The 26,983-nt window shown below is 44.6% G+C and overlaps 2 protein-coding genes across 2 annotated transcripts in view; one reads left to right on the top strand and one right to left on the bottom strand.

Annotated features, from left to right (window-relative positions):
* The window catches only part of LOC115187660 (histone-lysine N-methyltransferase SETD2), a 47,975-nt gene extending 46,207 nt beyond the window's left edge, over positions 1-1,768 (top strand). The window contains exon 23 of the mRNA XM_029746629.1: positions 1-1,768. This exon is cut by the window's left edge and continues 433 nt beyond it. The gene's annotated coding sequence lies outside the window, so the exon portion shown is untranslated.
* Positions 1,769-8,693: 6,925 nt separating this feature from the next.
* The window catches only part of LOC115187672 (tumor necrosis factor receptor superfamily member 16-like), a 33,863-nt gene continuing 15,573 nt past the window's right edge, over positions 8,694-26,983 (bottom strand). The window contains exons 2-6 of the mRNA XM_029746662.1: positions 14,725-14,857; positions 14,227-14,592; positions 10,727-10,970; positions 10,354-10,496; positions 8,694-10,102 (exon numbers count right to left, since the gene is read on the bottom strand). Of these exons, the coding sequence (XP_029602522.1) occupies positions 9,780-10,102; positions 10,354-10,496; positions 10,727-10,970; positions 14,227-14,592; positions 14,725-14,857 (1,209 nt within the window). The 3' untranslated portion in view covers positions 8,694-9,779. The remainder of the gene's footprint in view (positions 10,103-10,353; positions 10,497-10,726; positions 10,971-14,226; positions 14,593-14,724; positions 14,858-26,983) is intronic.

The raw sequence follows: 26,983 nt of genomic DNA, 5'->3' as shown, positions 1-26,983 counted from the left end.
GGGACTAGTGGGAGGGGGGCGAGAATCATGACGAGGAGGGAGGTGTCTCCCAAGGGGCGGAGGCTCCAGGTGAAGTGTCCACAGAGAAGTGTGCGACACCTAGGCTGCGTCTCAACTAGCACCCTATTCTCTATGTGCCCTATGTAGGGAATAGGGTGCTGTTTGGCACTCAGACCCAGAGAGGGGTGCTACATTAACCTATAGTGTCACTATCATGTTAGCTTTCTACATTTTTTCCAGTTTAACTTTCTTACCTAACTAACAATGTTTTCAAATCTTATTTACATATTCTCTTCAGAACTCTTCCTCCCTTGTCTGAAAAGGATTCATGAAAGACTCGGACATAACATCATTTTAAATGACTCTTCAATGTTTTTCCACTGTTGGGATGTTGCTGTATGAAGTCCAGCAGTGGTAATTAACTGGTCAAAATGGAACAGTGTAAAGAAAGACAAAATCTCTGTTTTTCCATATGACTGGCTTTCCTCTGGTGCGCCCGCCTGCCACACCCCCCAAGCCAGCCATTGACTTGACTAGGGTATCTGGTGCTGCTTTTAGCTGGGCTGTGATAGTCCAAGCTTTCTACTCTCCAAGCCCTCCCTGCCTTCAGACCACAATCCTCCGGAGCCTCTGTTATATGAATGCTTGATGGAGGCTGGGTTCGGTTCGGATGGAGGCTGGGTTCGGTTCAGATGGAGGCTGGGTTCGGTTCGGATGGAGGCTGGGTTCGGTTCGGATGGAGGCTGGGTTCGGTTCGGATGGAGGCTGGGTTCGGTTTGGATGGAGGCTGGGTTCGGTTTGGATGGAGGCTGGGTTCGGTTCGGATGGAGGCTGGGTTCGGTTCGGATGGAGGCTGGGTTCGGTTGGGATGGAGGCTGGGTTTTGTTGGGGTGGAGGCTGGGTTCGGTTCTATCGTTCTGACTGAATTCCTCCATGGCTGCTTACCAAATAGCACCCTATTTCCTATATAGAGCACTACTTTAGACCAGGGCCCATAGGGGAATCCTAGCGTGCACTACTTTAGACGAGAGCTCTATGTAGGGAATAGTGTTCATTTGGGACATAGTCCATGTTCCAATGCTCCCTCCCTGAGTAAATATTTTTATTTTATTTTTTACAAAAATTGAAGAATGAACTTTATTATGGAGCTTGTTCTCTTCAGTCCGCCTACTCGTCTGACTGTATCAAGTAGTGGGTTAGACAGACAGACAGACAGACAGACAGACAGACAGACAGACAGACAGACAGACAGACAGACAGACAGACAGACAGACAGACAGACAGACAGACAGACAGACAGACAGACAGACAGACAGACAGACAGACAGACAGACAGACAGACAGGGCCTTCAAGAGGACTTAGTGGTGAATAAGGAACAGCAGGGGATGGGGAAACTGATCAATGTTTTTGTCTTTAATGAACTTGTACTATGAAGTGAACAGGATTTGGATGCTATCAGACACACATGATGCTTGTGTGTCAGTCAGTCTGTACCTCGTTCTGTTTCAACTACCCCCCCCCCCCACAATGGGGTGTAGCGTTGTAATTTTAACTCTATTTCACCTTGTCTTTCTCTTTTTTTACTATTATAATTCCTTTAGACGGGCATCACAGAATGTGTTGTCGTCTTGTTGCTACACAAGCTGTTTTACTCCTTAGTCTCCGGGGTAACAAGGTTTGTGTCCTGTCGTCAGGGTTACCGGGTCGTTGATCATTTGGGTAACTCACACCACCATTTAAATTGCATTAAAACCATGTTCAAACACACACATGTATTATAGTGCTTCATATGTGAATATATTGAGAAATAGTTTGAGCATGTTTAGGTAAGCAGAGTCTTTGTAAAAGGATGGACTGTTGGTCCGTGATACACCGAGCTATTGCCAGGTTATAAGTATACCAAACACAGGTGAATGAAGGGGGAGGGTCGAAGTGACTTCCCCTGTCTGCTCCAGCAGCTCAACTCAACACCCCCTTCCTCTGTAAGCTAAAGCCAGGATTCCACCCATTCACAGCCTCTCTTGTTTGATTTTTTTTATTTTGGTGGTGGGGGTTGCAGCATTTTTCTGTTTGTGTTATGAGACAGATGTTTATTTTTATTTTTTTTGGTATGTACAAAATGAGTTTCACCCCAACTCTACTGTAAGTACTGTGCAAGCACATTGTCATACTGGGTGTACAAACATTTTAAAAGAAAAATAAAGTTTTTGTAAAAATGTGTATTCCATTTTCACCTTGCACACTATTGAAACATTTCTAGAGAGTTTACCCAGAACCAAATGAGAAGTACCTGCATACCACCCAATCCCCGTTTCCACTGTTTATGTACTTACCCCTTCAATACAGGATGCTGGCTACATCCCAAATGGCACCCTGTTCCCTATTTAGTGCACTACTTTTGACAAGATGTAGATGCCCTGTTTACTGATTTGAAATGTGTATGCTGAACAAAAATATAAATGCCACATGCAACCATTTCTAATATTTTACTTAGTTACAGTTCATATGATGAAATCAGTTCATTAGGTGCCAATCTATGGCTTTCACATGACTGGGAATACAGATATGCATCTGTTACAGTGGCGGTCAGTGCACTATGAGGGAGCACTTTTCTTTTCATGAGCATGACCTTATTTCTATTACAGCATATTGGATGACTGTCATTTATCTTCCATTCGCCCAGTTCAATGTAACGTCGATAGGTTTAGGCTACTACAGGATAGTCAAATGTTCTCTATACCCATCATGAGGTTGCTACAACCTAGCCAATGAATGAAAGTTTCCAACGTAGGTGCACACAGGTCGAGATAAAAATGTAAGACAGTGACACATTAAATACTGCCTTGCACACACTTGCCTGCATCTAGCTGATCTAGGGTGTAGTCATTAGTCCAACAGTTGCAAACGAGAGTTTCTATTGGACAAATTCATGGAATTTGTATCCCTGTTTCGTTTGCTTTCCTTTAAGAAACGTTTTTCAACAGAAGAGGCGGAATGAATACACTACTGATCACGCATAAACACAGTTCAGTGTCAGAGCAGCCACGTATTCCCTCAAACTTTTCCCTTCGTTTGTGTGACCAGGCGAAAAAACCTTTCTAAACCAAACCGTGTCATAACCGCCACACACAGCCTACATCGTATTAGCTAAAGTAATGTCCTAGTCAACAGCTAATAGAACTAATGCCTTAGTAAACCCGCTACAATCATGTAGTAACGTTAGGGTGTATAGTCAGTAAGCAGTTACACCGCCGTCCAGTGGCAATAACTTAATACAACTAAAAGCTTACCTTGACTTGGAAGAGATGTGTTGGGTAGTCATGGTCAGCTAGCTAACATGGCATCCCTCTGTTCGAGCAGGGTGTTTTGAATAGGCTAAACTAGCCATCTGCATTTGCTAAGTAAGTGAAACTGAAAGTGAAAAAGAATGACACACGCTCTCTTGCTTCTCCTTCATTTTTGAATAAATTAATTTGTTGACAACTGTTCAACTATTTTCTTTCTCTCTTTGAGTCAACTACTCACCACATTTTATGCACTGCAGTGCTAGCTAGCTCTAGATTAATTCTCTGATCCTTTGATTGGGTGGACATGTCAGTTCATGCTGCAAGAGCTCTGGTAGGTTGGAGGACGACCTCTGAAAGTTGTCATAATTACTGTGTAAATCCATGGAAGGGGGTGGGAATCAAGAGCCTTCTAGGTTTTGTATTGAAGTCAATGTACCAAGAGGAGGACGGAAGCTAGCTGTCCTCCGGCTACACCATGGTGCTACCCTACAGAATGCTGTTGAGGCTACTGTAGACCTTCATTGCAAACAGTGTTTTAATCAATTATTTGGTGACGTGAATATATTTAGTGTAGTTTTATCTAAAAAGGTAAACTTTTTCAATGTCTTAACATTTTTATTTTTATGAAATTTACTGAGGATGGTCCTCCCCTTCCTCCTCTGAGGAGCCGCCACTGATCTGTTGGTCCCAGATACCATTAAAAAAAAAGATAGGGGCATGGATCAGAAAACCAGCCAGTATCTGGTGTGACCACCATTTTTGCCTCATGCAGCACGAAACATCTCCTTCGCATAGTGTATCAGGCTGTTGATTGTGGCCTGTGGAATGTTGTCCCACTCCTCTACAATGGCTGTGCAAAGTTGCTGGATATTGGCGGGAACTGGAACATGTTGTCGTACACATCGATCCAGAGCATCCCAAACATGCTCAATGGGTGACATGTCTGGTGAGTATATAGGACATGAAAAAACAGGGAAATCTTCAGCTTCCAGGAATAGTGTACAGATCCTTGCGACATGGGGCCGTGCGTTATCATGCTGAAACATGGCACGACAATGGGCCTCATGATCTCGTCACGGTATCTCTATGCATTCAAATTGCCATCAATAAAATGCAATTGTGTTCGTTGTCCGTAGCTTATGCCTGCCCGTACTTTAACCCCACCGCCACAATGGGGCACTGTTCACAACAGCAAACCACTCACCTACACAATGCATGGACATGTAGTCTGCGGTTGTTCTCTTAAACCACGTTTAACCACGTTGGAGAAATTAACATTCTATTCTCTGGCAACAGCTCTGGTGGACATTCCTGCAGTTAGCGTGCCAATTGCACGCTCTTTCAAAACTTGAGACATCTGTGACATTGTGTTGTGTGACAAAACAGAACATTTGAGAGTGGCCTTTTATTGTCCCCAGCACAAGGTGCACCTGTGTAATGGTCATGCTGTTTAATCAGCTTCTTGACATTCCACACTTGTCAGGTGGATAGATTATCTTGGCAAAGAGGAAGTGCTTACTATCAGGGATGTAAACAAATTTGTGCCAAAACATTTAGAGAAATTAGCTTTTTGTGCGTATGGAGCATTTCTGGCAGAGAGCCTCTAACATGCATCCCAAATGGCACCCTAAATGGCAAATGGGACCCACAGGGATCTGGACAAAAGAAGTGCACTAAATAGGGTATCGGGTCCCTCCCTCACCTCCACCCCCACCCTCCCCCCCTCAGCCCCATCCCACTCTGAGTTAATGTGCATTCCGCAGCCCCATGCTTGTGTTCTCCAGACCGCAGTTAAGCTGGAGCGTCTGGTGTGCATGACGGCATGGAACGCTGCCTGCCCCGGGCCCTGCTAGAGAGAGACGCAGGCCTGCTCTCACTTAGAGCACGGAGTAAAGACAGAGAGAAATCATGGAACGCTGCCTGTCCCGGGCCCTGCTAGAGAGAGACGCAGGCCTGCTCTCACTTAGAGCACGGAGTAAAGACAGAGAGAAATCATGAACAGATTTCAGCTGAGAACAGAGTGAGCAGAAGTCCTGGAGGGAGGGACTGGAGGGAGGGAGCAGGAATCTTAAGGAAAGGGAAAGCATATCTTTAAAAATAGTTTGGGTGAAGACTTTTACCTAATACTGTCTCTGCCCCAAACCCTTTAAATACCCTCCTAATACTGTATCTGCCCCAAACCCTTTAAATACCCTCCTAATACTGTATCTGCCCCAAACCCTTTAAATACCCTCCTAATACTGTATCTGCCCCAAACCCTTTAAATACCCTCCTAATACTGTATCTGCCCCAAACCCTTTAAATACCCTCCTAATACTGTATCTGCTCCAAACCATTTAAATACCCTCCTAATACTGTATCTGCCCCAAACCATTTAAATACCCTCCTAATACTGTCTCTACCCCAAACCCTTTAAATACCCTCCTAATACTGTATCTGCTCCAAACCCTTTAAATACCCTCCTAATACTGTCTCTGCCCCAAACCCTTTAAATACCCTCCTAATACTGTATCTGCCCCAAACCATTTAAATACCCTCCTAATACTGTATCTGCCCCAAACCCTTTAAATACCCTCCTAATACTGTATCTGCCCCAAACCCTTTAAATACCCTCCTAATACTGTATCTGCCCCAAACCCTTTAAATACCCTCCTAATACTGTATCTGCCCCAAACCATTTAAATACCCTCCTAATACTGTCTCTACCCCAAACCCTTTAAATACCCTCCTAATACTGTATCTGCCCCAAACCCTTTAAATACCCTCCTAATACTGTATCTGCCCCAAACCATTTAAATACCCTCCTAATACTGTCTCTACCCCAAACCCTTTAAATACCCTCCTAATACTGTATCTGCCCCAAACCATTTAAATACCCTCCTAATACTGTATCTGCCCCAAACCCTTTAAATACCCTCCTAATACTGTCTCTACCCCAAACCCTTTAAATACCCTCCTAATACTGTCTCTGCCCCAAACCATTTAAATACCCTTCTAAATCCAAACCTCTTAACTGTGAGCCATCAAGTGGTTTTATTGAGGAGTATTTAATAAAACTGTCATAAAGAGTTGTATTATGATTCAAGACCAACATGTAATAACTGTAAATTATGACATCTCCATATGTGCCCTTTGATCATTCTGTGGAAAAACAAATTAATTTATTCCTAGTATAAAATTATATTCCTCAGATTCAGCACTAATGGGAGAGTTAAATGGAAGTCTCTTCAGATTCAGCACTAATGGGAGAGTTAAATGGAAGTCTCTTCAGATTCAGCACTAATGGGGAGAGTTCAATGGAAGTCTCCTCAGATTCAGTACTAATGGGGAGAGTTAAATGGAAGTCTCAGATTCAGCACTAATGGGGAGAGTTAAATGGAAGTCTTCAGATTCAGTACTAATGGGGAGAGTTAAATGGAAGTCTCCTCAGATTCAGTACTAATGGGGAGAGTTAAATGGAAGTATCAGATTCAGCACTAATGGAGAGAGTTAAATGGAAGTCTCTTCAGATTCAGTACTAATGGGGAGAGTTACAGTTGAAGTCGGAAGTTTACATACACCTCAGCCAAATACATTTAAACTCAGTTTTTCACAATTCTTGACATTTAATCAGAGTAAAAATCACCACTTTATTTTAAGAATGTGAAATGTCAGAATAATAGTAGAGAGAAATATTTATTTCAGCTTTTATTTCTTTCATCACATTGCCAGTGGGTCAGAAGTTTACATACACTCAATTAGTATTTGGTAGCATTGCCTTTAAATTGTTTAACTTGGGTCAAACGTTTCAGGTAGCCTTGAGCCTCACATGCTTCCCACAATAAGTTGGGTGAATTTTGGCCCATTCCTCCTGACAGAGCTGGTGTAACTGAGTCAGGTTTGTAGGCCTCCTTGCTCGCACACGCTTTTTCAGTTCTGCCCACAAATGTTCTATGGAATTGAGGTCAGGGCTTTGTGTTGGCCACTCCAAGACCTTGACTTTGCTGTCCTTAAGCCATTTTCCCACCACTTTGGAAGTATGCTTGGGGTCATTGTCCATTTGGAAGACCCATTTGCGACCAAGCTTTAACTTCCTGACTGATGTCTTGAGATGTTGCTTCAATATATCCACATCATTTTCCTCCCTCATGATGCCATCTATTTTGTGAAGTGCACCAGTCCCTCCTGCAGCAAAGCACCCCCACAACATGATGCTGCCACCCCCGTGCTTCACGGTTGGGATGGTGTTCTTCGGCTTGCAAGCCTCCCCATTTGTCCTCCAAACATAATGATGGTCATTATGGCCAACCACACTATTTCTGTTTCATCAGACCAGAGGACATTTCTCCAAAAAGTAAAAAAGTACAATCTTCGTCCCCATGTGTAGTTGCATACCGTAGAATGTTTTTTATGGGGGTTTTGGAGCAGTGGCTTCTTCCTTGCTAAGCGGCCTTTCAGGTTATGTCGATATAGGACTCGTTTTACTGTGGATATAGATACTTTTGTACCTGTTTCCTCCAGCATCTTCACAAGGTCCTTTGCTGTTGTTCTGGGATTGATTTGCACTTTTCGCACCAAAGTACGTTAATCTCTAGGAGACAGAACATGTCTCCTTTTTAAGCAGTATGACGGCTGCGTGGTCCCATGGTCTTTATACTTGCTTACTATTGTTTGTACAGATGAACGTGGTACCTTCAGGCGTTTGGAAATTGCTCCCAAGGATGAACCAGACTTGTGGAGGTCTACAAATATTTTTCTGAGGTCTTGGCTGATTCCTTTTGATTTTCCCATGATGTCAAGCAAAGAGGCACTGAGTTTGAAGGTAGGCCTTGAAATACATCCACAGGTACACCTCCAATTGACTCAAATGATGTCCGTTTGCCTATCAGAAGCTTCTAAAGCCATGACATCATTTTCTGGAATTTTCCAAGCTGTTTAAAGGCACAATCAACTTAGTGTATGTAAACTTCTGACCCACTGGAATTGTGATACAGTGAATTATAAGTTAAATAATCTGTCTGTAAACAATTGTTGTAAAAATGACTTGTGTCATGCACAAAGTAGATGTCCTAACCGACTTGCCAAAACTATAGTTTGTTAACAAGAAATTTGTGGAGTGGTTGAAAAATGAGTTTTAATGACTCCAACCTAAGTGTATGTAAACTTCCGACTTCAACTGTAAATGGAAGTCTTCCATACTTTCCTCTGACATGACCACATACTTGTTTAATTTATGTTACAAGTCACACCCCTGTTCAGTTAGGTTACTGAGACAAACAAAGACGGCCATTGATTATCTTCAGAATAAACTAGCACAGAGCAGGTAGCTGCTTGCTTTTACGTTCGGGTAGGACTGAAACCACTGTACTTGTCAGAGCATGTAACACAACAAGCTCAGAGAGCACCGTTTGACTCTCACTCACTCACACCTTCAAAAGCATTTATTATATGAAACGACATCTTAGAAAAACACACACCATGACATTAGAATATAGACAAGAATAAGTGACTGATTGTTACATAATGATAATGTTCTGGATAGCCAGCCACACCAGAAACCATGATAGGAGAGAGGCAGTGATTAGCAATGCTGATAGTACATCACTGACTTGAGGCCTCCCAATGTCTTTAAGATGGAGTGGCTAAGGGCTGAGAGAGGGAGAGTGTCATCATGCATGCTACGTTGCCTCAGTCAAAGATGTTTGGGATTGCTCCTTCATGCTTGAAAACCTTTCTAACACTATATTACAATGAATCTATGATCAAATATTTACAATGGTCTTAAAATTCCCGACTGATTGTTAACATGAACAGAATGCCTTTATTTGATAGTTGTAAAGAATGTTCTACAGAGTATCTCATTCCCATGCCTGTTCAGTTAGTTACAGTCAGCTGTTGTGCATCCTCCTCACATTGCTGCAAAACAAATCAGGAAAGAGAGTGGCTCCTTCTGACATTGCTGCAAATAAATAGCCATTCCTAGAACGCTTGGGCAGATTATACACAAGTATGGTAAAAAAAAACAGCTATATATATACTGGAAGAATGGTGGATATACTGTACATTTCCAATAGAGGATGAACCAGTCCAATGAACCAGCAACAACACTTCCACTGTCCTCTTCAGTTCAAATGTCTGAGGCATTATGGGGCCGTCAAGAGTACCGCCCCTGGCATACCATGCCATCCCGCTGGGAGAGAACGAGGGCTGTTTGCCCCATCCATCCTCTCCTAAGTCCACAAGGGTCGTATTCATTAGTACACACCGCAGCAGTATGTTTCGCAACGGAAAACAAAAACAAACATTTCTTATTGGTTCAAGTTCAGGTCGTCACTCCCTGATTCAGTCCGTTTTCCGTTCCTAATGAATGCGACCCAGTCTTATCAGGCTCATGAGGAAGGCTCTGTGGCTGCGTGGCACACTACATAGTGCACTACTTTTGACCATTAGCTTACCAGTAGTGCACTATATAGGGAATACGGTGCAATTTGGGACTAAACATGGCTCCCCCCTCAGACCACAGACACCCCCTGGGCAGGGCAGGTGAGGGCGGCAGCCACGTCGGGCCTCTCGATGCGGGCCAGCGCCGAGCACAGAAGTCCCAGAGTGGAGCCCTCCTGCTGGGCCCAGTTGGAGAGAAGGGTGTGTACAGGGGCCTCGCCGTGCCCAAACAGGTCCATCTGCTCGGGCTCGTAGCCCAGCGCGGCCCCCAGGGTCCTCCAGGAGCCTCTGCGGCCCCCGCTCCCCTCCTGGAGCAGACGCTCCACCTCTTCCTGTCTGTGGGGGGGCAGGTTGATGTACAGACGGCTGTCCTGCTTACTGTCCCTCTTACTACCTGGGGGTGGAATACACCACAGACACAGACAGTCACAAGGCCATTCAACAGTTAGAATAGATGAGAAAAGACAATAAGAAAAGCCGTCTGTAAGTTGTTCTGCATAAGAGTGTCTGATAAATGCTAAATGTGCTCTACATTGAGAGAGATTAGAACATGTATTTAACTCGGGCTTCTGTTCTCACTCAAGTAAAAGTGTAGTGCAGTGAAGTGAATTCTGGTGTAGTGTTGTGATGGCTGTTTGTTGTTACCTTTACTTGGTTGGCTATCCTGCAGGCTGTGTGAGTCCAGGAACACGCCGCTGTCACTATGGAGTTTCTCTCCTTCAGGACACGTCCCCAGCTCTGCAGCACGGGCTTTACTCAACGCCTGCTTCTGCTTATACGACGTCCAGCTGACGAGAGGTGGGAGGAAGCACTTTTACACACGTTACTAAACATAACAGGAACATTTTTATCACAACTATAACAGAAATACATGACGGCAATCGAAAGGTTTGCAAACAATTCTCCACCCCTTCATGCATTTAACAATTGAACAACTCCCTCCAGCCAATGCAATGCTTCAAGTGTGGAGAATCAGGATGCAGCCAATGAGACGGCAGCGTGTCTCCTGTCAACTCACCACTTGTAGGCGACGTAGAGCAGCAGGCCCAGCACCACAGCAGCCAGAACTGATACGTACACCAGGATGTGGTTGCTGCTCCCATCATCCTGAGGGGTGAACCCGGGGGCCCTGGGGGCCGCTCCTCCTCCAGGGGAAGGGCTGGCCTCCTCTCCATCATTCACCAACCCTAACCCAGGCAGGCGAGGAGCGGCCAGAGGGCCGTCAGACTCAGGGGGACGAGACAGGATGTGGAGCTTCTTATCTGTTGGTTGGAGATAGATTGGAGACTGTTGATTAGAGAACCACTGAACCATGAAGGAAACACTAAAGGTAGAAGGGGGCCACTTGACATGTCTGCCCTGTCCTTATCCCTGTCTCAACATATCTGCCCTGTCCTTATCCCTGTCTCAACATATCTGCCCTGTCCTTATCCCTGTCTCAACATATCTGCCCTGTCTTTATACCTGTCTCAACATATCTGCCCTGTCCTTATACCTGTCTCAACATATCTGCCCTGTCCTTATACCTGTCTCAACATATCTGCCCTGTCCTTATACCTGTCTCAACATATCTGCCCTGTCCTTATACCTGTCTCAACATATCTGCCCTGTCCTTATACCTGTCTCAACATATCTGCCCTGTCCTTATACCTGTCTCAACATATCTGCCCTGTCCTTATCCCTGTCTCAACATATCTGCCCTGTCTTTATACCTGTCTCAACATATCTGCCCTGTCCTTATACCTGTCTCAACATATCTGCCCTGTCCTTATACCTGTCTCAACATATCTGCCCTGTCCTTATACCTGTCTCAACATATCTGCCCTGTCCTTATACCTGTCTCAACATATCTGCCCTGTCCTTATACCTGTCCTCACATAGCTGCCCTGTCCCTTATACCTGTCTCAACATATCTGCCCTGTCCTTATACCTGTCTCAACATATCTGCCCTGTCCTTATACCTGTCTCAACATATCTGCCCTGTCCTTATACCTGTCTCAACAGATCTGCCCTGTCCTTATACCTGTCTCAACATATCTGCCCTGTCCTTACCCTGTCTCAACATATCTGGCCCTGTCCTTATACCTGTCTCAACATATCTGCCCTGTCCTTATACCTGTCCTCAACATATGCGGGGCCCTGTCCTTATACCTGTCTCAACATATCTGCCCTGTCCTTATCCCTGTCTCAACATATCTGCCCTGTCCTTATCCCTGTCTCAACATATCTGCCCTGTCCTTATACCTGTCTCAACATATCTGCCCTGTCCTTATCCCTGTCTCAACATATCTGCCCTGTCCTTATCCCTGTCTCAACATATCTGCCCTGTCCTTATCCCTGTCTCAACATATCTGCCCTGTCCTTATCCCTGTCTCAACATCAAATCAAGGGCCTTGACACATCTACCATTGGCACAATGTTTTTTTTGTAATAAGTCAATGACTGTGTATAAAATGTGAGGGGTTTCATACCTACAGTTGATTCAAACACAGTCACACAGACCCACAGTCACACAGTCCCACAGTCACACAGTCACAAACAGTGAACATATTTGGTAACACTACCAGCTATCTGAATAATGATCTTGTTGCCAAAATTAATCCAGCAGCAGTAGTCTGTGAGGGCCTGTCAGCTCCCAGCCCCCCCGATCCAGTCAGCTACCAGCCCCCCGATCCAGTCAGCTACCAGCCCCCCCCTGACCCAGTCAGCTACCAGACCCTCCCAACCCAGTCAGCTACCAGCCCCCTCTGATCCAGTCAGCTACCAGCCCCCCCGATCCAGTCAGCTACCAGCCCCCCCTGATCCAGTCAGCTACCAGCCCCCCCTGACCCAGTCAGCTACCAGACCCCCCCCGACCCAGTCAACTACCAGCCCCCCCTGACCAGTCAACTACCAGCCCCCCCTGACCCAGTCAGCTACCAGACCCCCCCGACCCAGTCAACTACCAGCCCCCCCTGACCCAGTTAGCTACCAGCCCCCCCCCTGACCCAGTTAGCTACCAGCCCCCCCGACCCAGTCAGCTACCAGCCCCCCGACCCAGTCAGCTACCAGCCCCCCCGACCCAGTTAGCTACCAGACCCCTCTGATCCAGTCAGCTACCAGCCCCCTCTGATCCAGTCAGCTACCAGCCCCCTCTGATCCAGTCAGCTACCAGCCCCCTCTGATCCAGTCAGCTACCAGCCCCCCCAATCCAGTCAGCTACCAGCCCCCCCTGATCCAGTCAGCTACCAGCCCCCCCTGACCCAGTCAGCTCCCAGACCCCCCCAACCCAGTCAGCTACCAGCCCCCCTTGATCCAGTCATCTACCAGCCCCCCCCGACCCAGTCAGCTACCAGCCCCCCTTGATCCAGTCATCTACCAGCCCCCCCGACCCAGTCAGCTACCAGCCCCCCCGACCCAGTCAGCTACCAGCCCCCCCTGACCCAGTCAGCTACCAGCCCCCCCGACCCAGTTAGCTACCAGCCCCCCCCCGACCCAGTTAGCTACCAACCCCCCCCCGACCCAGTCAGCTACCAGCCCCCCTTGATCCAGTCATCTACCAGCCCCCCCGACCCAGTCAGCTACCAGCCCCCCCTTGATCCAGTCAGCTACCAGCCCCCTCTGATCCAGTCAGCTACCAGCCCCCCCCGACCCAGTCAGCTACCAGCCCCTGACTCAGTCAACCCCCCCTCCTCTTTACCCCTTACTACAGCCCTGACTCAGTCATGCCCCCCCCCCAACCCCTCCTTACTCCTTCTACAGCCAGCCTATTTTAGGATCAAACACGACTGGGGACTCCCCTGACCTCTATCTACACTGTCAGATGGGGTGACCTGTGTGTGTTCAGATGACCAGACTCCTGGGGAGATCCAGGCCACTAGGCCAAGGCTTGGTCATTTGGAGCCAGTGAGGGGTTACCATGTTGGGGTCACCAGTGTGCCAAGGCCCTGGGGTCTGGTGTGGGGATAGTTAGATTGTCCCTCTTAAGAGCTGTCGGCTCCGAGCCATTTGACTGCAGCACTTAAGAGTGTTTTCTCTCTGTTGGACTGTGCTCATGTTTCCTCAAGAGTGTTGCTAAGTGTTCAGATTAGGTGTGGGTACAGGTGTTGGCCACATGTCTCCTCTCTCCCTCTCTCCCCCTCCCTCAAAGGGGCTTTATTGGCATGGGAAACATACTTTTGTATATATAGTGTATATGGACACCCCTTCAAATGAGTGGATTCAGCTATTTCAGTCACACCCGTTGCTGACAACTGTATAAAGCACACAGCAATGCAATCTCCATAGACAAAAATTGGCAGTAGAATGGCCTTACTGAAGAACTCAGTAACTTTCAACGTGGCACCGTCATAGGATGCCACCTTTCCAATAAGTCAGTTCGTCAAATGTCTGCCCTGCTAGAGCTGCCCTGTTAGAGCTGCCCTGCTAGAGCTGCCCTGCTAGAGCTGCCCTGTTAGAGCTGCCCTGCTAGAGCTGCCCTGCTAGAGCTGCCCCGGTCAACTTTAAGTCCATACACACACCATACACACAGAGACGCACCCATGCAGAGGGTGTCAGAGTTGAGCTGGCAGGCTCTGATCTCCACCTCAGTGTCAGAGCACTGAGAGCAGGCCTGGCAGGGCTTGATATCACTCTTCTCCTCGGAGAACGTTCCTGGGTGACATGGTTGGCACTGGGTGTTCCCCCGGGCACCACACAGCCTCACCACCCCCTCGCCACGTCCACACATGGTGCAGGCGGCACACAGCCCCGTCACACTCTTCCCATCCCGCCACAGGTAGAAGTGCTGGTCACAATCACAGTGGGTATCCTGGGTGGCGCTGCAGGAGGTCAGCTCTGGGATGCCAGCAGGGCAGCGGGCACAGGGGAGGCACGGGGAGAGACCGTCTGATGGGGAGAACGTTCCTGGAACATACAAGGTATAGGTGATTTGAATGTATCTCACAGTATTATCAATATGTATGTACTATAGTTGTATGTCTACTGGGGGAATGGCATAAGCAACAGCATCTAAACCCTATTGCCTCCATGACTCACCCTCAGGGCAAGGCTGGCACTTGGTGTCCTCCATCCCACACTCTACCTCCACCCCATGGCCTGGAGGACACGGGCTACAGCACTCCCCTGACTGGCTGAACTGCCCACTAACACAGGCATCTCCCAGGGCAACCTGGAAGGAGAAACAAAACAGTTAGCTTAGCATCAATTATCAGATAGATAGTGATTTATTTATCGGTGCTGCAGATGCCAGTGATGAGGGAACTCTTTTATAGATCAAACTGATGAGTGGTAAGTGGTTGACAAGCCAACACATAGATATGCTCAAGACTAGGATGGAAACTATGGTGACAAGCCAACACATAGATATGTTCAAGACTAGGATGGAAACTATGGTGACAAGCCAACACATAAATATGTTCAAGACTAGGATGGAAACTATGGTGACAAGCCAACACATAGATATGTTCAAGACTAGGATGGAAACTATGGTGACAAGCCAACACATAGATATGTTCAAGACTAGGATGGAAACTATGGTGACAAGCCAACACATAGATATGTTCAAGACTAGGATGGAAACTATGGTGACAAGCCAACACATAGATATGTTCAAGACTAGGATGGAAACTATGGTGACAAGCCAACACATAGATATGTTCAAGACAAGGATGGAAACTATGGTGACAAGCCAACACATAGATATGTTCAAGACTAGGATGGAAACTATGGTGACAAGCCAACACATAGATATGCTCAATACTAGGATGGAAACTATGGTGACAAGCCAACACATAGATATGTTCAAGACTAGGATGGAAACTATGGTGACAAGCCAACACATAAATATGTTCAAGACTAGGATGGAAACTATGGTGACAAGCCAACACATAGATATGTTCAAGACTAGGATGGAAACTATGGTGACAAGCCAACACCTAGATATGTTCAAGACTAGGATGGAAACTATGGTGACAAGCCAACACATAGATATGCTCAATACTAGGATGGAAACTATGGTGACAAGCCAACACATAGATATGTTCAAGACTAGGATGGAAACTATGGTGACAAGCCAACACATAAATATGTTCAAGACTAGGATGGAAACTATGGTGACAAGCCAACACATAGATATGTTCAAGAGTAGGATGGAAACTATGGTGACAAGCCAACACATAGATATGTTCAAGACTAGGATGAGAAACTATGGTGACAAGCCAACACCCTAGATATGTTCAAGACTAGGATGGAAACTATGGTGACAAGCCAACACATAGATATGTTCAAGACTAGGATGGAAACTATGGTGACAAGCCAACACCTAGATATGTTCAAGACTAGGATGGAAACTATGGTGACAAGCCAACACATAGATATGTTCAAGACTAGGATGGAAACTATGGTGACAAGCCAACACCTAGATATGTTCAAGACTAGGATGGAAACTATGGTGACAAGCCAACACCTAGATATGTTCAAGACTAGGATGGAAACTATGGTGACAAGCCAACACATAGATATGTTCAAGACTAGGATGGAAACTATGGTGACAAGCCAACACATAAATATGTTCAAGACTAGGATGGAAACTATGGTGACAAGCCAACACATAGATATGTTCAAGACTAGGATGGAAACTATGGTGACAAGCCAACACATAGATATGCTCAAGACTAGGATGGAAACTATGGTGACAAGCCAACACATAGATATGTTCAAGACTAGGATGGAAACTATGGTGACAAGCCAACACATAAATATGTTCAAGACTAGGATGGAAACTATGGTGACAAGCCAACACATAGATATGTTCAAGACTAGGATGGAAAACTATGGTGACAAGCCAACACATAGATATGCTCAAGACTAGGATGGAAACTATGGTGACAAGCTATGTTTGGAGGAGTAAGAGCACAAGCATCTCTCTCAGCTGGTCTCAGTCAAGGCCAGTCCAGTTCCACCAACCAAAGACTCAAAAATATGACCTCAATGTTCGTGTAGAAATCAGGAAAACAATTACACACACCCCTTTGCCTGCCTCACCATCGGACGGAAAGAATGGGGAGAAGGTGCGGAGAAGGTGGGCGTATTGAAAATAGTAATTTTTTATATTTTGATCTGGCTCTGTTTCAGAGTGCTGAGCGCTTATCTTCCCCGGCCGGGTAATGGAGGGGCCAGACTGAGGCGCAGATGGCACCCTATTCCCTATATGGGGCTCTACATTGGACCAGGGTCTATAGGGCTCGCCGGGCTTTGCTCAAAAGTAGTGCACTCTATAGGGAATAGGGTGCCTTTTGGAAGGCAGCCCCAGTGTGTGTTAAACATGAGGGATACATCAGACATTCCTAAGGGCTTATAGAGCCCAGTGCAGCCTAGCAGGAGGGACTGGCTTTAATCAGACTGCCTTTAAATCAGACTGCCTTTAAATCAGACTGGCTTTTAATCAGACTGGCTTTTAATCAGACTGGCTTTAATCAGACTGGCTTTAAATCAGACTGGCTTTAAATCAGACTGGCTTTAATCAGACTGGCTTTAATCAGACTGCCTTTAATCAGACTGCCTTTAATCAGACTGCCTTTAAATCAGACTGCCTTTAAATCAGACTGCCTTTAAATCAGACTGGCTTTAATCAGACTGGCTTTAAATCCGACTGGCTTTAATCAGACTGGCTTTAGACCCATGGAAAGAGTAAAACAAAGGAGAAGGAAAACACTGAGACATGAGGAAGAAGGAAGGAGTAGAAAGGGCTTCCTCCCTCCCACATTGACACATTCCACATGGGTGTGAATGACATTATAGTCACAATGTGTGTGTGTGTCTCTTGTCCTCAGACACAGTGAGGGGTGGGAGGAAGGGAGGGAGGTTGAGAAGGAGGGGAGACCGTTGTAGCCCCAGGCGGCTGTGTCAGTTAGCCCCCGCAGCCCAGCATGTGTGTCTGTTTTGAGGGGGCCTTTGATGTCCCCCCCCAGCCCTGCAGGTGTGTGTGTGTGTGTGTGTGTGTGTGTGTGTGTCGCTCCCTCCCGCCCGCCCCTCACTCTAAGAACAAGAGATTTACACACACACACTCCTCCCCCTCCCCCCATCAAGGCCCTCCTCTAAAGCAGTCAGGCATCTGAAACATGCCCATGTTGAGGGCTGATTGACCCACTAGCCATTATCCCTGGAGCCTGAGGGAAGACAGGAACTAACAGATGTCTAACAACTAACCTCCTGCTAACAGCTAAACAACCCTCTGATTTCTCCCCGACTCACTCCCAAATGGCACCCTATTCCCTTTATAGTACACTACTTTTAACCAGGGCCAATAGGGCTCTGGTCAAAAGTAGTGCACTACGTAGGGAATAGGGTGCCATTTGGGAGAAACCGCTGTCTCCGACAGCACGCACACAAACACACAAATGGGAATGCACACATGAACGCACGCAAACACACACACACCATGCCAGTGGTCAGATGATGCGGATGCTACGCTACAGGACTGTTTTGCTAGCACAGACTGGAATATGTTCCGCAATTCATCCAATGGCATTGAGGAGTATACCACCACAGTTACCGGCTTCATTAATAAGTGCATCTGCGACGTCGTCCCCACAGTGACCGTACATATAGCCCAACCAGAAGCCATGGATTACAGGCAACATCCGCACCTAGCTAAAGGCTAAAGCTGCCACTTTCAAGAAGCAGGACACTAATCCGGACGCTTATAAAAAAATCCTGCTATTCCCTCAGACGAACCATCAAACAGGCAAAGTGTCAATACAGGACAAAGATCGAATACTACACTGACTCTGGTGCTCGTCGGATGTGGCAGGGCATACAAACTATTATGGACTACAAAGGGAAACCCAGTCACGAGCTGCCCAGTGATGCGAGCCTACCAGATGAGCTAAATGCCTTTTATGCTCGCTTCGAGGCAAGCAACACTTAAGCATGCATGAGAGCACCAGCTGTTCCGGACAACTGTGTGATCACGTTCTCCGTAGTCGATGTGAGCAAGAACTTTAAACAGATCAACATTCACAAGGCCGCGGGACCAGAAAGATTACCAGGATGTGTACTCAGAGCATGTGCGGACCAAAGGGCAAGTGTCTTCACTGACATTTTCAAGCTCCCCCTGGCCGAGTGTGTAATACCTACATGTTTCAAACAAACCACCATAGTCCCTGTGCCCATGAAAGCGAAAGGTAACCTGCCTAAATGACTACTGCTCCGTAGTGCTCACGTCGGTAGCCATGAAGTGGTTTGAAATGCTGGTCATGGCGCACATCAAAATCTTCATCCCAGAAACCCTAGACCCACTCCAATTCGCATACCACCCCAACAGATCCACAGATGACACAATCTCAATTGCACTCCACACTGCCCTTTCACACCTGGACAAAAACAACATCTATGTGAGAATGCTGTTCATTGACTACAGCTCAGCGTTCAACACCATAGTGCCCACAAAGCTCATCACTAAGCTAAGGACCCTGGGACTAAACACCTACCTCTGCAACTGGATCCTGGACTTCCTGACAGGCCGCCTCCAGGTGGTAAGGTTAAGCAACAACACATCTGCCACGCTGATCCTCAACACGGGTGCCCCTTAGTCGTGCTTGCTTAGTCCCCTCGTGTTCACCCACGACTGAGTCGCCAAGAACGACTCCAACACCATCATTAAGTTTGCTGACGACACAACAGTGGAAGGCTTGATCGCAGACAACGATGAGACAGCCTATAGGGAGGTGGTCAGAGACCTGGCAATTTGGTGCCAGGACTACAACCTCTCCCTCAACGTGAGCAAGACAAAAGGAGATGATAGTGGACTACAGGAAAAGGAGGGCCGAACATGGCCCCCTTCACGTCGACGGGGCTGTAGTGGAGCGGGTCGAGAGTTTCAAGTTCCTTGGTGTCCACATCACCAACAACTAACATGGTCCAAACACACCAAGATAGTTGTGAAGAGGGCACGACAAAACCTTATCCCCTTGACCGGTTGAATCACCGCCTGGTATATTAACTGCTCGGCATCTGACTGTAAGGTGCTACAGAGGGTAGTGCGTATGACCCAGTACATCACTGGGGCCAAGCTTACTGCCATCCAGTACCTATATGCTAGATGGTGTCAGAGGAAGGCCCAAAAAATGGTCAAAAACTCCAGTCACACAATTCATAGACTGGTGTCTCTGCTACCCGCACAGAAAGCTGTACCGGCGTGCCAAGTCTAGGTCTAAAAGGCTCCTTAACAGCTTCTACCCACAAGCCATAAGACTGCTGAACAATTAATCAAATGGCTACCCGGACTATTACATTGATCCATTTGTTTTTACACTGCTGCTACTTACTGTTTATTATCTATACATAGTCACTTTACCCCTACCTACATGTACAAATGACCTCCACTAACCTGTACCCCTTACTGTTTATTATCTATACATAGTCACTTTACCCCTACCTACATGTACAAATGACCTCCACTAACCCTTACTGTTTATTATCTATACATAGTCACTTTACCCCTACCTACATGTACAAATGACCTCCACTAACCCCTTACTGTTTATTATCTATACATAGTCACTTTACCCCTACCTACATGTACAAATGACCTCTACTAACCTGTACCCCCTACTGTTTATTATCTATACATAGTCACTATACCCCTACCTACATGTACAAATGACCTCCACTAACCTGTACCCCTTACTGTTTATTATCTATACATAGTCACTTTACCCCTACCTACATGTACAAATGACCTCCACTAACCTGTACCCCCTTACTGTTTATTATCTATACATAGTCACTATACCCCTACCTACATGTACAAATGACCTCCACTAACCTGTACCCCTTTACTATTTATTATCTATACATAGTCACTTTACCCCTACCTACATGTACAAATGACCTCCACTAACCTGTACCCCCCTTACTGTTTATTATCTATACATAGTCACTTTACCCCTACCTACATGTACAAATGACCTCCACTAACCCCTTACTGTTTATTATCTATACATAGTCACTTTACCCCTACCTACATGTACAAATGACCTCCACTAACCCTTACTGTTTATTATCTATACATAGTCACTTTACCCCTACCTACATGTACAAATGACCTCCACTAACATGTACCCTTTACTGTTTATTATCTATACATAGTCACTTTACCCCTACCTACATGTACAAATGACCTCCACTAACCTGTACCCCCTTACTGTTTATTATCTATACATAGTCACTTTACCCCTACCTACATGTACAAATGACCTCCACTAACCTGTACCCCCTTACTGTTTATTATCTATACATAGTCACTATACCCTACCTACATGTACAAATGACCTCCACTAACCTGTACCCCCTTACTGTTTATTATCTATACATAGTCACTTTACCCCTACCTAACATGTACAAATGACCTCCACTAACCCCTTACTGTTTATTATCTATACTAGTCACTTTACCCCTACCTACATGTACAATGACCTCCACTAACCTGTACCCCCTTACTGTTATTATCTATACATAGTCACTTTAAAACCCCTACCTACATGTACAAATGACCTCTACTACCTGTACCCCCCCTTACTGTTTATTATCTATACATAGTCACTTTATAACCCCTACCTACAATGTACAAATGGACCTCCAATAACCTGTACCCCCTTACTGTTTATTATCTATACAATAGTCACTTTACCCCTACCTACAGTACAAATGACCATCCACTAACCTGGTACCCCCTTACTGTTTATTATCTATACATAGTCACTTACCTTTAACCCTACCTACATGTACAAATGACCTCTAACTAACCTGTACCCCTTACTGTATTATTATCTATACATAGTCACTATAACCCCTACCTACATGTACAAATGACCTCCACTAACCCCTTACTGTTTATTATCTATACATAGTCACTTACCCCTACACATGTCCAATGACTACACTGTAAAATAGGTACTTCCAACTACAGTACTGTACCCTAACCCCCTTACTGTTTATTATCTATACATAGTCACTTTACCCCTACCTACATGTACAAATGACCTCACTAACCACCCCTTACTGTTTATTATCTATACATAGTCACTTTACCCCTACCTACATGTACAAATGACCTCCACACTACCCTATTTATTATCTATACTAGTCCTTTACCCTACCTACATGTACAAATGACCTCCACTAACCTTACTTTTATTATCTATACATAGTCACTTTACCCCTACCTACATGTACAAATGACCTCCACTAACCTGTACCCCCTTACTGTTTATTATCTATACATAGTCACTTTAACACCCTACCTACATGTACAAATGACCTCCACTAACCTGTACCCCCCTTACTGCATGTTTATTATCTATACATAGTCACTTTACCCCTACCTACATGTACAAATGACCTCCACTAACCTGTACCCCCTTACTGTTTATTATCTATACATAGTCACTTTACCCCTACCTACATGTACAAATGACCTCCACTAACCTGTACCCCCCCTTACTGTTTATTATCTATACAGTCACTTTAACCCCTACCTACATGTACAAATGACCTCCACTAACCTGTACCCCCTTACTGTTTATTATCTATACATAGTCCACTATACCCCTACCTACATGTACAATGACCTCCACTAACCCCTTACTGTTTATTATCTATACATAGTCCCTTTACCCCTACCTACATGTACAAATGCCCTCCACTAACCTGTACCCCCTTACTGTTTATTATCTATACATAGTCACTTTACCCCTACCTACCATGTACAAATGACCTCCACTAACCCCTTACTGTTTATTATCTATACATAGTCACTTTACCCCTACCTACGTACAAATGACCTCCACTAACCCCTTACTGTTTATTATCTATACATAGTCACTATACCCCTACCTACATGTACAAATGACCCTCCACTACTAACTGTACCCTCTTACGTTTATTATCTAACCTAGTCACTTTACCCATAACCTACATGTACAAATGACCCTCCACTAATACCCCCTTACTGTTTATATCTATACATAGTCACTTTACCCCTACCTACATGTACAAATGACCTCCACTAACCGGTACCCCCTTACTGTTTATTATCTATACATAGTCACTTTACCCCTACCTACATGTACAAATGACCTCCACTAACCTGTACCCCCTTACTGTTTATTATCTATACATAGTCCCATTACCCCTACCTACATGTACAAATGACCTCCACTAACCTGTACCCCCTTACTGTTATTATCTTATACATAGTCACTTTACCCCTACCTACATGTACAAATGACCTCCACTAACCCCTTACTGTTTATTATCTATACATAGTCACTTACCCCTACCTACATGTACAAATGACCTCCACTAACCTGTACCCCCTTACTGTTTATTATCTATACATAGTCACTTTACCCCTACCTACATGTACAAATGACCTCACTAAACCTGTACCCCCTACTGTTTATTATCTATACATAGTCACTTACCCCTACCCTACATGTACAAATGACCTCCACTATACCCCTTACTGTTTATTATCTATACATAGTCACTTTACCCCTACCTACATGTACAAATGACACTCAACTAACCCCTTACTGTTTATTATCTATACATAGTCACTTTACCCCTACTACATGTACAAATGACCTCCACTAACCCCCTTACTGTTTATTATCTATACATAGTCACTATACCCCTACCTACATGTACACAATGACCTCCACTAACCCCTTACTGTTTATTATCTATACATAGTCACTATACCCCTACCTACATGTACAAATGACCTCCACTAACCTGTACCCTTACTGTTTATTATCTATACATAGTCACTTACCCCTACCTACATGTACAAATGACCTCCACTAACCTGTACCCCCTTACTGTTTATTATCTATACATAGTCACTTTACCCCTACCTACATGTACAAATGACCTCACTAACCTGTACCCCCTTTACTGTTTATTATCTATACATAGTCCACTTTACTTACCCCTACCTACATGTACAAATGACCTCCACTAACCTGTACCCCCTTACTGTTTATTATCTATAATAGTCACTTTACCCCTACCTACATGTACAAATGACCTCCACTAACCCCCTTACTGTTTATTATCTCTACATAGTCACTATTACCCCCTACCTACAATGTACAAATGACCTCCACTAACCTGTACCCCTTACTGTTTATTATCTATACATAGTCACTTTACCCCTACCTACATGTACACATGACCTCCACTAACCTGTACCCCCTTTACTGTTTATTATCTATACATAGTCACTTTACCCCTAACCTACATGTACAATGACCCTCCACTAACCCCTTACTGTTTATTATCTATACATAGTCACTATAACACCCCTACCTACATGTACAAATGACCTCCACTAACCCCTTACTGTTTATTATCTATACATAGTCACTTTACCCCTACCTACATGTACAAATGACCTCCACTAACCCCTTACTGTTTATTATCTATACATAGTCACTTTACCCCTACCTACATGTACAAATGACCTCCACTAACCTGTACCCCCTTACTGTTTATTATCTATACATAGTCACTTTACCCCTACCTACATGTACAAATGACCTCCACTAACCCCTTACTGTTTATTATCTATACATAGTCACTATTACCCCTACCTACATGTACAATGACCTCCACTAACCTGTACCCCCTTACTGTTTATTATCTATACATAGTCACTTACCCCTACCTACATGTACAAATGACCTCCACTAACCTGTACCCCCTTACTGTTTATTATCTATACATAGTCACTTTACCCCTACCTACATGTACAAATGACCTCCACTAACCTGTACCCCCTTACTGTTTATTATCTATACATAGTCACTATACCCCTACCTACATGTACAAATGACCTCCACTAACCTGTACCCCTTACTGTTTATTATCTATACATAGTCACTATACCCCTACCTACATGTACAAATGACCTCCACTAACCTGTACCCCTTACTGTTTATTATCTATACATAGTCACTTTACCCCTACCTACATGTACAAATGACCTCCACTAACCTGTACCCCTTACTGTTTATTATCTATACATAGTCACTTTACCCCTACCTACATGTACAAATGACCTCCACTAACCCCTTACTGTTTATTATCTATACATAGTCACTTACCCCTACCTACATGTACAAATGACCTCCACTAACCCCTTACTGTTTATTATCTATACATAGTCACTTTACCCCTACCTACATGTACAAATGACCTCCACTAACCCCTTACTGTTTATTATCTATACATAGTCACTATACCCCTACCTACATGTACAAATGACCTCCACTAACCCCTTACTGTTTATTATCTATACATAGTCACTATACCCCTACCTACATGTACAAATGACCTCCACTAACCTGTACCCCCTTACTGTTTATTATCTATACATAGTCACTTTACCCCTACCTACATGTACAAATGACCTCCACTAACCCCTTACTGTTTATTATCTATACATAGTCACTTTACCCCTACCTACATGTACAAATGAACTCCACTAACCCCTTACTGTTTATTATCTATACATAGTCACTATACCCCTACCTACATGTACAAATGACCTCCACTAACCCCTTACTGTTTATTATCTATACATAGTCACTTTACCCCTACCTACATGTACAAATGACCTCTACTAACCCCTTACTGTTTATTATCTATACATAGTCACTTTACCCCCTACCTACATGTACAAATGACCTCCACTAACCTGTACCCCCTTACTGTTTATTATCTATACATAGTCACTTTACCCCTACCTACATGTACAAATGACCTCCACTAACCTGTACCCCCTACTGTTTATTATCTATACATAGTCACTTACCCCTACCTACATGTACAAATGACCTCCACTAACCTGTACCCCCTTACTGTTTATTATCTATACATAGTCACTTACCCCTACCTACATGTACAAATGACCTCCACTAACCTGTACCCCCTTACTGTTTATTATCTATACATAGTCACTATTACCCCTACCTACATGTACAAATGACCTCCACTAACCTGTACCCCCTTACTGTTTATTATCTATACATAGTCACTTTACCCCTACCTACATGTACAAATGACCTCCACTAACCTGTACCCCTTACTGTTTATTATCTATACATAGTCACTTTACCCCCTACCTACATGTACAAATGACCTCACTAACCCCCTTACTGTTTATTATCTATACATAGTCACTTTACCCCTACCTACATGTACAAATGACCTACACTAACCTGTACCCCCTTACTGTTTATTATCTATACATAGTCACTTTACCCCTACCTACATGTACAAATGACCTCCACTAACCTGTACCCCTTACTGTTTATTATCTATACATAGTCACTTTACCCCTACCTACATGTACAAATGACCTCCACTAACCTGTACCCCCTTACTGTTTATTATCTATACATAGTCACTTTACCCCTACCTACATGTACAAATGACCTCCACTAACCCCTTACTGTTTATTATCTATACATAGTCACTATACCCCTACCTACATGTACAAATGACCTCCACTAACCCCTTACTGTTTATTATCTATACATAGTCACTTTACCCCTACCTACATGTACAAATGACCTCCACTAACCCCTTACTGTTTATTATCTATACATAGTCACTTTACCCCTACCTACATGTACAAATGACCTCCACTAACCTGTACCCCCTTACTGTTTATTATCTATACATAGTCACTTTACCCCTACCTACATGTACAAATGACCTCCACTAACCCCTTACTGTTTATTATCTATACATAGTCACTTTACCCCTACCTACATGTACAAATGACCTCTACTAACCTGTACCCCCTTACTGTTTATTATCTATACATAGTCACTTTACCCCTACCTACATGTACAAATGACCTCCACTAACCTGTACCCCCTTACTGTTTATTATCTATACATAGTCACTTTACCCCCTACCTACATGTACAAATGACCTCCACTAACCCCTTACTGTTTATTATCTATACATAGTCACTTTACCCCTACCTACATGTACAAATGACCTCCACTAACCCCTTACTGTTTATTATCTATACATAGTCACTTTACCCCTACCTACATGTACAAATGACCTCCACTAACCCCTTACTGTTTATTATCTATACATAGTCACTATACCCCTACCTACATGTACAAATGACCTCCACTAACCTGTACCCCCTTACTGTTTATTATCTATACATAGTCACTTTACCCCTACCTACATGTACAAATGACCT

This window comes from Salmo trutta, unplaced genomic scaffold (assembly GCF_901001165.1).
Source record: "Salmo trutta unplaced genomic scaffold, fSalTru1.1, whole genome shotgun sequence".
Lineage (NCBI taxonomy): Eukaryota > Metazoa > Chordata > Actinopteri > Salmoniformes > Salmonidae > Salmo > Salmo trutta.
Note: the sequence above shows the minus strand (reverse complement) of the source record. Positions and strands in the feature narration are given on the sequence as shown.